Source organism: Pleurodeles waltl, chromosome 3_1 (genome assembly GCF_031143425.1).
Source record: "Pleurodeles waltl isolate 20211129_DDA chromosome 3_1, aPleWal1.hap1.20221129, whole genome shotgun sequence".
Taxonomy (NCBI): domain Eukaryota; kingdom Metazoa; phylum Chordata; class Amphibia; order Caudata; family Salamandridae; genus Pleurodeles; species Pleurodeles waltl.
This window is the reverse complement of record NC_090440.1, coordinates 1,966,764,287-1,966,778,729: the sequence shown is the minus strand read 5'-3', so window position 1 is coordinate 1,966,778,729 and position 14,443 is coordinate 1,966,764,287. Positions and strand designations below refer to the sequence as shown.

The 14,443-nt window shown below is 43.9% G+C and overlaps 1 protein-coding gene across 3 annotated transcripts in view; it reads right to left on the bottom strand.

The window, feature by feature from the left end:
* Positions 1-8,071: 8,071 nt before the first annotated feature.
* Positions 8,072-14,443, bottom strand: part of SHPK (sedoheptulokinase) — a 130,635-nt gene continuing 124,263 nt past the window's right edge. For all 3 annotated transcript variants that reach the window (XM_069226344.1, XM_069226345.1, XM_069226346.1), the window contains one exon: positions 8,072-13,412. In XM_069226344.1, the coding sequence (XP_069082445.1) occupies positions 13,009-13,412 (404 nt within the window). In that variant the 3' untranslated portion in view covers positions 8,072-13,008. The remainder of the gene's footprint in view (positions 13,413-14,443) is intronic.

Below are 14,443 nucleotides of genomic sequence, written 5' to 3'. Positions count from 1 at the left end.
TATACCACTAAGATGGCTGCCAGAGCTCCTTGTTGTGCATTTGTTTCTATGACTGGTTGGACTTGTTGCGTTTAATTCCCAACCAGTCAAAATGGCCACCAGACACGCGCAGTGAGCTGTCAGCTACAGCTCCGTAGTCCTTCCTCACTTTCACCCTGGCAAATGAATGCACGAGATATGCACGCTTTTCCGTCTGTCCCAAAATCTGTTCCTGAAAGCGTACCTTGGTTATATATGCCACGCTCAGCACGAGTGAAACTCGGTCATCCACCAGCCACCTAGCTCGGCTCAGTGTCAATTCAGGCACTTCACTAATTTGAGGAAGCACCTTGTCGTGTGAATGTCCTCGCCTGCTTGTCACCACTGAACGGAAGACGACACCGGGTAGGAGGGTACCAGTTTATTTCCTTCTCTCTTTGCGTCGTCACAGTAACTGTCCACAACCAACCACTACGTTCCACATTCCCCCCGCGTTCCACATTCTGCCCGGATTTGGAACCCTTTTAACATTCAATGCTAGAACCCAACACATGCACATAAACACGCACACAAAGTGTGACTGACAGTGTTGGCGCTACACCATTGCGACTGGTCATGAGGCAACAGCGGCTTGACGACTGGTTGTATTGCAGGTATCATGTTGTCAGTCACACTGTGGCAATGAATGCCATCCGCTGTCCTAGCTGCCCCTCTGACTTTGGGGCGCCAGTGTGCATTTTCCTGGGGGTCACAGCATAGTACAAAACCCTTAATACGCCTTCCAACCAGAAAGCAAAAACTGCACATTTATGTTGAGCCGCTCCGTCTACACAATGCAGTTTTAACTTGACTTTTGCTGTCTCTCCGATGGCCTAGAGCCGTGCTGCACTGTCTTCTTAGTGTGCAGGGGGAGGGGGCAAGGTGCACCACTCCAGGACAACAGAGGGAAATTTGAAACTTCTGGTGAGGCTCTTCCCCCAACACCCTTAGCGGATGAGCTCCACAAGATGAATCCCTGAAATACCACTAAAATACAATAGAGCATTACAAAGGTGACAGGGAGGATCACGAAAATACAATATAGCATTGCAAATGTAACAGTAAAGGACAGACCCTAAGACATGTCTCAGTTACAAAAGAGCACCCAAGGTCAAATTATAGGAAGTGGCAGAAATGCGGATGGTGGCTAAAAGAGACATAGCACTAGACCCTTAGAGTCCCCTGTTTTAATATAGAATAACAATGGTGGAGGCTGGGGTGAAACGCAGAAACTCAGCAGGCATGGAGACTGAGACACGGGATGAAGCTTTGGGAGTGCAGAGTGCAGTCCTTTGGATGCAACACAGCAAGTCTTTAAGCTGCGGCAGAGAAGGAGAACTCAATGGGAAGGTACCCTGAAATCAAGTGCCTGGGCTCAGCTGAGGATATCATTAAACTGATGTGCGTCTGGGAGAATGTTTGGGAAGAGGGTGCATTGCCCGTACTCCTGAACTAATACTCACTCTCATCAGGAATACCTCCCTGGAAGGGGGTGCAGTAGGTATTGCCTTTACATTTGTTGTCTTTGTACACTTTAAACATTGAGACTTTCAAAGCAGCAAGCCAGACACAGGCCCTGTATGGAGTTGGTGAGAATTGGGCATGGTCCCCTGGAGGGAGCTAAACAGGATTCCAGAGGGAAATTGGATATTAGGTGTGTTATCTTTATTGTGTCAGGTTTACTTGTAAATGTAGCTTTGTATTTTATTGTAACTCTATATTTTATTGTATATGTTTACTTTTGAATGGTTCCTTTCATTCCTTCAGCACGCTCCATTGGTGTTCTAGATTGTTATCTGTGAACAGTGAGCAGTTGCTGGAGTGAAAGGACCAAGACAAGACATGTACTTGTAAGCTGCTTATTGATGTTTCAATTTATAAGAAATTGGGCTTGAATTAACCTGGATACCGTCTTTACAAGGTAGGACGGTAGGAGGGAGAGAAGGTGGAGTGGGAGTGGGGCGAAGAGGTTCTAAAAGCAATCTTCAAGGAGTTTGAGAATCAGCACAGCACCTGGGCTGTATATGGGTGCCGTTCATCTTAGCAGAAATGGCATTGCATTAGATGCATTAGATGGGCACTGTGCATTGTACCCCAAGGGGGCCTGGGTGATGACATTTCAGGAACACAGGTCTGTGTGCATTATGGAGGACCAAGCTCCAACAGGGGTACAATGTGCTCTACAACAGAAAGTAAACGTGTAGCAGAGTGCCACACAGTGAGGCTTTTAGTTGCCTCTTGGCAAACATGAGAAGCTCATTGAGTTCTGTTTTATTGCTCGTATACTGGAGCTGTTGTGTTTTCCCCTTATAGAAGCAGGACTACAAATACCTGAAAGCAAAGAATAAATGTATTGTGACTTTATAAACCAGTGACACACGATTTACTTTCTAATGTATTTGTTTAGAGGAGTAGGAGGCTATTAGTAGATACATGTCATTTTTAACATGGCCTGTATAGCGGCACCCAAGTGTACAAGTAACAAACATGGCGACACATGAAGGTACACACAACTGACATATGATATAGGTATATATGAACACTTCATATCTGTTCAGCTGCAAGAGGTCGCATATCATGCATTTCTCAAGCCAATCCTGGGATTATAGTAAACAAAGTTTCACATGCTGGAATTTGAGGATTTATTTATTAAGGTAAATGCTAAAAAGAAAAGCCCCAGGAATCAACGTTCTGTGGCTTAATAGCCATAACTATCTGATGGTGTATCACGACAAGGGACACTTGTCAGCTACATCAACAGGCATGAAAAAATGGAAAATAACACATACAGTTTTTCTTATGCTGTTGACAATTTGGCATGCTTTAGCTTTTCTGTCTCAAAGTATTCTCTGCTTTCAGTGTAAACATTCTAAACAAAAAGTGCCTCTTTCCATTCATCCTGCACTGTTTAAATGCGTTCATCAGCAGTTTACTTTGCATTTGGCTGCAGCATTCTGTTCTACCGGTGTAACCGTATCCGATCGCATAGAACTGATATAAAGCAGAAATTAAACCATTCCAGAAGCTAGCAGCTCCAGGAAAATCAAAGCTAGCAATTCTACTTTTTGCAACACAACCCGTATTACTGTATTACTTATGTAGTAATCCGAGTCAGGGAAGGCAATGATGCCATCTGGCAAATTTCCGTTTGCTTTTGAACCAGTGGAAGAGTTTAGAGGTAGTCACTTGCTTAATGCAGCACTGGGGAGCAGTTACAGTAATCTCATCTCTAATCCACAACTTGTTTCCTGAATTCGTGATTAAAAGAGAAGCACTACAACAACTTCCATTAGGCTTAGGCATCTGCAACCAGCACTCACGAAGCAAAAGCTAAAATAGAAATAAAGTCCCCATTTTGCAGTGTGAGCTACACACCATCAGACAGTTGCATTCGTAAGATAGCTTTACCTGAGTTCAGCAAAGCAACAACACATCTAAAAGCTGTTGACCATCACATGTAGCCCAGAGGATCACTCCGACACAGTTACCACCAATATACAATCTTCTTAAAACAATATTAGCCCTGTGTTGTTTGTCCATTGAAAATGATGTTTGTATTGCTAGAGCAGTTAAAGGATGCAGTTATGTCACAAAGTCCGCTGTGATGGAAACTGTCATGACCAATGGTCCTAGGAAGGTGAAAGGGTCTGCTTTCTAAGATGCAAAGCATTGTGCACATCAGCTCTGCAGAGAAAGTAATGAATTAATTTCGATCCTTGAAGCATTCAAAGAGGACATCCCATAAGAGTGTTACATGTAATTCAATCAAGTACCACTAAAAAGTAGCTCTTAAATGAGAATTTTAACTGTGGTCAAAAACCACTCCATTCATATAAAAGACTGTAATACAAGGCTGTATATAAATGAATGGCTGTATGCACTATAATGGCACATGAAGAATAACTATCACTACCAGTTCTTCAAATACAATTTACTACATTAAAACTCCATCTATAGAGATGCCCAGGAGAAAGGCCTCTCCAGTCAACTGACCGAACAGGTACAGAACATTTTGTAAGTCAACACAGCCCTAAATAGGAGAGAAAACGAGTAACATGCCACATTATACTAACATTCACGCTATCAGGCTATAATTCAAGATTTAGTAAACACATTTTAGACATATTCGCAACGTTTAACATAAATCTGAAGAAGTGAACTACCCAGTGATCTGACGATCACACACAGTGAGGATCTCCGGCCTCAGGATGTTAGGTGTACCCCATCTGGATGGCAAAAAAGATAGGCAGTACACTTCACAGGAGTTTTTGCAGACTGGGGTGCTGGGAGTGTAATTTGGGTTTTGAGTGGTGGGCCATAAAGTTAATAGACTATGGGCCTGATTACAACTTTGGAGGAGGTGTTAATCCGTCCCAAAAGTGACGGTAAAGGGACGGATATACCACCAGCCGTATTACAAGTCCATTATATCTTATGGAACTCGTAATACGGCTGGTGGTATATCCGTCACATTTGGGACGGATTAACACCTCCTCCAAAGTTGTAATCAGGCCCCTATGTTCCCTTGGAAATACGCTGAACACTGGCATGTGACTGGTGGATCTCTTTGATCCAGAGCAAAGAGAATCGAGATATAAAGCAAAATGGAAACATCCAGACTTGCACTTGGAGTGAAAAGTCATATACCTCCGGATCTGAATTCCAAGACAGGACCTGCAAAAACTCAAGGAGGAGGTACTGGCCAAGAGACTGGAAGCTTCCCCCAGTCCCAGTGACTCTAAGGACCTTATCACAAGTGGCCCATTATACTGAGGCCTTGGCAAAAAGACCACAATTATAAATGTTATAATCGCACCTGGTAGTTACCAGGTACAATTAGGTTCACTTTCTTCATTAGATTTAGGCAGCTAAAAACTGCAGACATTAGTCCATAAGCACAAAACCCCTAATGTTAGAGCCCCGAAAATTGGCTACTCGCTAATTACCACACTCGTTAAATTCTGATGCCAGAGTATCGGGTGTGATAATCATCTCATCCGACATGACCCAGTTGGGGGGGGGGGCGGAGTAAAGGGTTGTACCGTTTTGTCAATCCTGAGTTAGCAGATTCATTGCTGCAATCCCATGTGGCAGGTTTGCGTCATAACTCAGGCTGTTTACCATCCCTTCATGTCTCTGGATATTGTTCATTCTGTTTCGGTTACTCAATCCGAGCTTTTCCTCTGTTTTTGAGGGCTGGGGTCGAATAAAAATGTTGGCATTCAGTAATCTATGGTGCCCCATCCCCTTCCCCTCCTCCTAGACCCCACTAGTCCCTTTATTATCTCCTTCTCCTAGACCCTTTATTTGAGCCTTGTTTGCAAGACTTAGGGTCAGTGCTGGATAACCAATAAGGCAAAGTAGGCACCGGCCTATGTGCCTCACTCCTTTTAGTGGTTCCGCGACAATGGATCAAAATAATATTGATTTGATATTGAAAGAAAATTACAATCAAGCTTTATTAAATTGTTTCCAAAAGATAGAAAAAAAATGAATCAACTCAAAGAAACAAAAACTTTACATTAGAGACTCTATAGAGGACAGACTGTATTATTGTAGTGTACCCATTACCAAATTAAAGTACAAAAGCCATAAACATCAGATTCATATAACGGGTTGTCTCTTAAAGCTCATTTTTGTCAGCTGTATGTAAAAAAAATCGGTGCAGACTATGTACGTGTAGTAATAAAATTGGTTTATTAAAATTGTTGTTTGCCAAAATTAAAAACGTATTAGGCAGGGGCAGCTACTCCATAAGGGCGGAGGAGCGTTGCCCCCCCTCTGCCAGCAGCAACAGCTGCAATCCTTTTCCCAAAAAACAATCATAAACCGTGTTTATGATCGTTTTTTGGGAAAAGAGGTGGGGCCACGTGGGTGACGAGCAAAGAGGGGGCGTGCGCAGCACTCTCCCTCAGAGCGCATTTGTGTTTGGCCTGTCGTCTGGGACCGGCCAAACACACATGCGCACAGGGATCTGTCCAGCCCAGCAACATAGTTGCTGGGCTGGAGAGAGAATACACAGGCTCCCAGTCTGCCTGGGAGCGCCCTGGCTGGGTGCTCCCAGCCAATCCTGACGCTGCTCTAAGCAGCATCAGGATTGGCGAAGGGCAGGCTGGGAGCCTGTGCCTGTCTGCAGCAAGAAGGGAAGAGGCAGAGGAGCGGTGCGGCGCAGAAGCAGAGGTGAGTGGTTTTTTTTTCATTATTTTGTATTTAATTTCATTCTCCCCCTCCCATGCGTGCCGCCCACCCCTTCTAATTAGCGCGAACCGCGACTGGTATTAGGAGATAATTTGTGAGGGGGGCTCTGCAATTTCGATTGCCTAGGAGCCTCCATAGGGTTTAGTCCGGCACTGCTTAGGATGTGTTCTGCTGGAACAGCGATCTTCATTTTAAAAAGGCAAGCGCGGCTTTCATAGGTTATTTGGTGCTAACGTTGAGCTTTTTTGCACTGACATCTAAAATTGAGTTGTTTTCTTGTGGCACTGAAAATACGCTGTGTTGAGTCGCCAATAGAAATATTTAACCCGTAAACATTTCTTGCCCTGATTGCTCACATAATTTATCAAAGGGAAGGCAGAGCATCAGTTTTTCACATTGGCATCACTCAGAAGAGTGGAAGCAGTCCATATCTACCTTAAAATTAATCAATACAGCGGGGTGCTGAAGGAGCATGGTGAGTCGTCTATCCATGGTCCAACTCCACCAAACAATCACCTTTCACAGAGCTAGGATCAAACCTGGGGACATATTTACTAATCTTTCATGCAATGCAGGGCAGCAAGAAAGGTTGCTGCACCATATTGCATAAAAGAGAGAGAGGTAAAATGTGCCATAGTTACAAAGATAGGTTTGTTTTTGCGCAGGAAGGGATAGCTTTCTGCACAAAAACAATCTTCAGAGGCATTTTCATCTTTCTGCTTGTGCAGCAGAATGCAGCACAAGTGGAAAGAGTAAATAAAGATATTTCTCTTTGTTACACCTCACTGAGAAAGACTATGGGGGTCAATATGACCCTGGCGGAAGGCAGAGAAGTGGTGGTAAGACCGCCAACAGGCTGGCGGTCTTTTTTTGTATTATGACCATGGCAGTTACCGCCATGGTCAACTGCCACTTCTCCCTTTCTGCCTGCCAGGGCGGAGATCTGGGTCTCCAGCCCAGCGGCCGTCACTATACCGCTGGTGGTATTGGGACCCTGCTGACCGCCATGGATTTCAAGCGGTTTGAAACCGCCATGAAATCCATGGCGGTGAGCACTATCAGTGCCAGGGAATTCCTTCCCTGACACTGAAAGGGGTCTTCCCCACCCGACTCCCTCCCCTACCCCCCCACCACCCCTGCCACCCCCCAAAAAAACATACACGCCCACATCCATACAGACATACCTACAGACATACACGTACTCATTCCCAAACACACAACACCCCTGCAAGCATACCCACACTCACACACCCCCTCTACATACACACACGCACATCCCCATGCACGCACACAACACCCCCCAAACCCCCTTCCCTCACGGACGATCGACTATCCTGGTCCAACGATCCTCCGGGAGGGGACGGGAGCCATGGGGGCAGCTCCGCCGACACCACACCGCCAACAGAACACCGCCACGCCGAATCACAGGACGTGATTCGCTGGGCGGTGTTCTGTTGGCGCGGCGGTGGAGGTGGAGCAACCTTCACTTCCCCGCCTCCCGCCAGTATGGCTGTTGGCGGCTCTCCGTCCGTAAAAGGACGGAGAGCTGCCAACGGTCATAATAGGCCGAGAATATCCTCCATAGTCTTTAAGGTGACAGTCCATTAGGAATAAGTTGAATAGCTCACATTTTTGAAGCTACCTTGTAGCTAAGAATACAATAGTTAAGTTAGTCTTTTTCTGCTTTCATTTAATCTCTGTCTCTCACTTCTTTTGGTTGTAATAACTTTTCTTATAGTCACCTGGTGCTCTGAAGTACATCCTGAACCTGCCAGATCGAGGTTGTGCGAAGTAAGGAGGGGTGAGAGTGATACAAGCAAGAATATACGCAAATACAAAATGCAAGTACGTCAGATTTAATTGCATAAAAAGGGATTTTTAATACTGAGACCATGCTGTCATCTCAATGTACTGCTGCTAATAGACAAAGAGACAATCCATGCACGTACATCTGCCTGCTTAAACTCTGATGAGTAATTTCCAGCACTGACTGTCAATGATTAAAAGTATTGCAGAAGTTGGAGCCTCCACTTCAGTGGACTCTTCTGCAGCCTACTGTATGAAGTAGTGTTCTCGTTACAAAAACATCTGTCGGCCTAAATCACACTAATGAGCAATCCAACAATCCAGACACGACAAAACAGATGCTGCAACCAACCTCTGACCACAAGTCCTAACACTGTTATCATCAGACTAATTGGAAAGGCAACTAAACAACAGAAGGTGGTGTTTTTCGAAGAAGTCAGTCTTTCCACATGCTTGTGCTCCTTGTTCACACCGGCTTCCCCCTCTTTCTGCCTTTGTGTCGAATATCTTTGACACCTCTGTCTATGGTTGAGAAAGTCACACCGAAAGGATGATGCCTTCAGATTTTCACATTGTCACAGCTGTGGAGGGGAGGATTTGAATCTAAAAAGGGAAGATTTGCCCCAAGAAATTGCATTACCCACAACCTCTGTTTGTAGTTTGCCTCCAAGCTGAAGCTCTTGAATGCGGTGAGGCACTATTTAGTTAATTTATTAAAGACCTCAATAAAATAATGATGTCATTAAATACATAGATTATCAGCTCGAATAAGAGAATCCAATAAACTTAATTAATTATTTTGATCGATAGATTAGGTGCTCAGTATGCTCTGGCCAATGTTCATTCATTTCACAAAGATATTTATTAAAGTGCCTAATGTGCTTTTTTAAAGTTTGGAAACCTAGGTTCTTGAAAGGTGGTAATGAAAGTATTTTGTGTTGTTTGTGTAGAGCAGGAGCATCTGTGTTCTCGACTCTCCCTAGACTAGGTGCAGAAACAGCGACCAGGCATCTCTTTTTTTCAGATTCCAGTTGTTCAACTTCTATACCAAAGAGTCTAAAACATAAGCGAAGGTATTTGAGCCGAAGCTCCCACAATATGGCTGTAACATGACTGACACAAATTCTTTTAGAATGAAGATGGCTTTCAAATTCTAGGAGTTCTCGGTCTCAAGACTTATTGGTAATGTGCTGTAGCCATTTGAGGTTGCCATATAATAGCTCAAGGTCGCATGGTTCTACCTCTTCCAGGTCTGCAGGAGACGCGGTAAATGCAGTGTGCAATTTGTAGTGACAGTTGCAGTCTTCAGATCCATTACAGAGATTGTTTCTGTAAGAATCTGGATTAGCTAGTTTCATTTTTAATCATCACCTTATTAGAATACCATTTATTACCATTTGCTGATCAAGATAGTTGATTTCTAAACAAATTTGAGTGTGACTAGATGTTTTAGGGAGGTGGAAAATGGTTCTGAACATATGTTACTGCTGGATCATCTAGGTCCTTGGATAGTTTAGGAGGGCATCGCTTAGCAATGTAGCTTTATTTTTCATTGCTTGCAAATTAGCTCTGTGGTGGCCTCTTCCACAGACAGCGATTCCTAGCTACGTGTAAGTTTGGGCATTGCTGCTTGTTTGCCCAGCTACATTTCAGGTTAAACCTGTATTCTTCTTTGCATTGATTCACAGAACATTAGGTGCATATTTACTAGTATTTCATCATTTCATGCAAAGCATCACAACAAGGGCAGTTGCTGTGCTGCACTGCAAGAAAGAGAGAAAACAGAGCCATATTTTCAAAGCTATGGCACAGTCCTGCTCTTTCTAGCCCTGGTGCACTTGCGTCTGCCTAGCACCAAAGCAGGCACCCATGTGTCATGGTGCAAGGGTGCCTGCATTGTGTGCAGGAAAGCATTAATCCCTACAAAAAAACTATCCTTTAAGCCAGTTTCTTCTTTACATGTGTGTTGCAGTATGCAGTACACATGCCAATAGTAAATAACGAGGAGAAGTAAAGATAGGCACACCATTTGGTGCCAACCCATGCTTACAAATCTTTGTTAATATTGGTTTGTGACCAAAATAAATTTGTGGATGCACGAGAACAGCCATGCACTACAATGTGACACCTACCTGACGCAAAGTAATGCAAGGCAGCAATATGTGGTGCATTGTATAACTTGTCTTTCTTTCTTTTTTTAAAGAGCCACACAAATCAGGATTAGTGTGGCTTTGCAAATCCTAAAATGGATTTTGCATTGGGGCAGCACCAAATAAGTGATACAACCCCAACACAAAATCTTAGTAGGTCTGGGCCCTCGCTTTTTATGATTAACGTTGAAGGGATTCTTTTCAACAGTAAAGTCTGAGCTTATTTGATGAGTGTTAGGCTGATTCAAGTACAATCTATTAAAGCTGCATCATCACCAAAGTATACTCACAGCTTGTCCATTCAGCTTGCCACATCGAGGTTAAAAAGTAGTGAGGCTAAAAGGCATCCATGGTTTAGCCTTACATTTAAGGAGATTTTTCTGTCAGTGAGATTTTTCTGAGATTCCCCGTTTGGTAAGTTTTCCCCTTAGGAGGTGCCTATTGATGAAATCAACTTTTTTACAGTCACCAAAGCAAGCATATAAGTAACTACAATTGGATATTGCTTGTATGCAAGGAGTCTGATTGCCATAATGTTGACTAAAGTGCTGCAGTCTGATTAAGGGCCCGATTAAGAGTCTGGTGGTCCGAAGACCGCCAGACCCGTGGTGGAGGTCGGACCACCGCGGCTGTGGCTGTCCGACCACCATATTACAAGATTGGTGGTCGGTGATGCCAAAAATTCGCTATCTCCACCACGATCTCTGATCCCGACGGGATGACGGTGGTTGTAATCAGCACCAGCGGCGATGAAGTCAGTGCTGCCATGTTGATTACAACCATGTTCTCCACCAGCCTTTTCATGTCGGTGCCACTGCCATTAAAAGGCTGGTGGAGAACAAGTGCAGGGATCCCCCTCCTCAGCACAGTTGGAATGTGCACTGTCTGCTGTGTAGACAGTGTGCATTCTGAGGGTCCTGGGGGGGCCCTGTTTGACGGCATTGGACTTGGCATGCGGAGCCGAGTCCAATGCCGCAGCACGTTTTCCACTGGGCTGGGCCATGGTTTCTGCCGTGAAAGGAGTTGTAATCTGTCAGGTGGTGCTGAGTACAACTCTGACCACTGTCACCACGTTGGGAACCATGTTCCTGGCGGGAACAGCGGTCCTCTAGCGGGTCCGCCCGCCACAGTTGTAATTGGGAGGTTGGACCGCACGGAGTGCAGAGGTCTGACCGTCAACACAAGAATGGCAGACCTCGGAACACCACACTCATAATGAGGCCCTCTGTCTGGCATTGATTGCCATTCAGGGTGATGTGTTTCTGCCAATTTGAATTTGTGTGGCCCCAACTTAGTTACTTTACAGTTGTTTGTTTGAGTAGAAGTTCTTTAATATTTGAAGAGGTTGTATTCTTTATTTGCATCCATTGGCATTAAGTCATGATGACATAAACTGGATCTGTTCACTTGTTAATTTGTGTTCTTTGGTCAGTTGTCCTGTTGCTGTTTGAATGTTTTCTTTTTCAGCTGAGGGCTTCCTGAGCCATTATCTGAACGGAGTTTGTGGCTTCAACGAACAGGGATGTAAAGTTATCATAAGAATTATCTAATATTTCTTTAATTAGATTGTTGGAAATTGCATCCCTTTGTCTATTTAGGACACTTTGTAGATCTGTATTCCCTTAGTATTTTTTTCAAACGCAGTGTAGTTGGAGTTTGGCATCAAAAGGGGCAAATCTGTTAGGGATACTTCCTCACTGGAGCAGAAAGGCTGAGGAGGCTTGCTGTGGCCCTACTTTCCTTGAACCTATCCAGGGCCGAGTCTGGCTTATCTCCGAAGAGATGAGTGCTATCAACTGGCATGTCCACTTGTCATGACTGAACTTCACCTGAGAAGCCTGTAGATCTCATCCATGCACGGCGCAGAAGCCCTGATTGCCCTGTCCATGCAGTCAGTGGTGTCCAGCCCAGAGCGGATGACGTACTTCGCTGCGTCCTGAACATCTTGAATGATCTGCGCAGGATTAGTGCAGTATTTATCAGGGACTGCTGGCAAACTCTTGCTGACCATATTTTATGTTGCATGCTAGCAGCATCCTAGTAGGCACCAGGCATTTACTGAGCAACGGACTTCAGTGGACTCTTCTGCAGCCTACTGTATGAAGTAGTGTTCTCGTTACAAACACATCTGTCGGCCTGAATCACACTAATGAGCAATCCAACAATCCAGACACGACAAAATAGATGCTGCAACCAACTTCTGAACACAAGTCCTAACACTGTTATCCTCAGACTAATTGGAAAGGCAATTAAACAACAGAAGGTGGTGTTTTTTGAAGAAGTCAGTCTTTCCACATGCTTGTGCTCCTTGTTCAGACAGGCTTCCCCCTCTTTCTGCCTTTGTCTCGAATATCTTTGACATGTCTGTCTATGGGTGAGAAAGTCACACCGAAAGGATGATGCCTTCAGATTTTCACATTATCACAGCTGTGGAGGGGAGGATTTGAATCTAAAAAGGGAAGATTTGCCCCAAGAAATTGCATTACCCACAACCTCTGTTTGTAGTTTGCCTCCTGCATCAAAACCTTTGGGGAAGTCGTGCTCCTTCAGTCTGCCGTACATATTACTAAACAAGGGTACGTTTAGTTAATACTGCCACACGTTTAACTGTTCTAGAAACAACTATGTATTAACATAAAACATTTGATTGGGACATTGCCCTGAATTAAACCTAAACATTATGTAATGGTTTCAAAATATTTAGGACAGAGTTACGACATGAAAAGAGTGAATTGTATGCTTAAGTAAACATTTAACACGTTTTTGGAATGTTTATACAGCCTGATCAGTAAAGCGTCTTCTACAAAAAAACAGGTTATTAATGCATGATATTTTGTCACAGAGATAATCGTCTGTGCATCATCACCAAGGCGGCCCCAAAAGCAGAATCCACATCTTTCCCATACACCACAGGAAGAGGAAATACACTCTCCACTTCCTGCCTCAAAACCTCATTCCTGGAAAGTGCACTCCCACTTCCTATAATCCTTGTTATGCCTGCCTCCTTCAGCCGTTCATAAGGCAGCATGGAATGTAGGTTCTGAACAATCCCACGACACAAACTCCTGGCCACATGACCCAGTGACAGCTCGGAGACAGAAATGTTTGACACAGAGGCCAGGAGGTGGGGTATGTGCCTTTCTCCAAAAATGGTTGGAGTGATGGTAAGTTTTGTGTTGTCATAGGATGAGGCAGCTTTAATCATCTGGGCATATATAGTGGAGTCTGGAACTTCAAAACCTGCAAACATTAACAAGAGAAAAAAAAAACATTGTCAAATCCCAAACTAATAGCTAGTCTCTTGCCAGCAAGTAAAGGATATCTTACCCAGCACACAATATTAAGGCTGTCTGAAACACAAAACCACTTAATATTATGCACTGACAACCAAAATGCAAATGTTAATTACACAGTAATTTATAGGTACCGTGCAAGCAATGGGTAGTAAGTAACTCATGATAAGTGTCAGGCGGCCTTTCTGGGCCGAGCAAGTAAGTTAAGGTAAACATGGCAAATTGATAACACGGAAAACTTGTTCTGTCCTTGGGAGATTAACATGACAGAGGGAATAGTATTTACCAAGTACTCAGGACGTATATGAGGCTACCCTTCACAGAGAAACAGAGAACAGTACTATACAGGGCTTATAAATGGCAGTCTTGTGGCCTTAGGCGATACATAGAAATGCAAGTTAATTTTATAATGCACTGTGGTTTTCAGATATTTTAAGCAAACAAAGTGATCTAAGGTACATTACTACGGTATTTAAGGCAAATATCACATTCCACCAAGAAAGCACTTGGATAAAGGTGAGGGTGGGAGAGGAAGACAATGAAAGCCTCAAGAAGATAATATGATGAAATGCGTACATGAGACAAACAGACATTCTGTGAAAAGTGCACAAACATGGCAGAAGGAAGGAAGATGCTCGGTCAGAAACTGATAAAAGGAGGAGACTGGCATACCTGAAAGAATGCTGTGCTAACCGGATGCCATTAGAAATGAGGCTTGTGGGGACGAGCGGAGGAGGAGGTTTGTTACATTTAACTAAAATGTTTGATCAAAAATATTGGAACAAAATTGTTTCAAATAACCTACAAATGGGTGACACACAATCGACAGGTGGTAATGGTGCATGCGGATAATTGTAGTAATCAGCACGTATATGCAGTAGTGGTTACAATATCCGGAACATATGTTCAGTCTCTCATCCCACAATAGCAGTGGGTAGAAATGAAAACAAAGTCTATCCGTCTTTGACCGAAGGACAA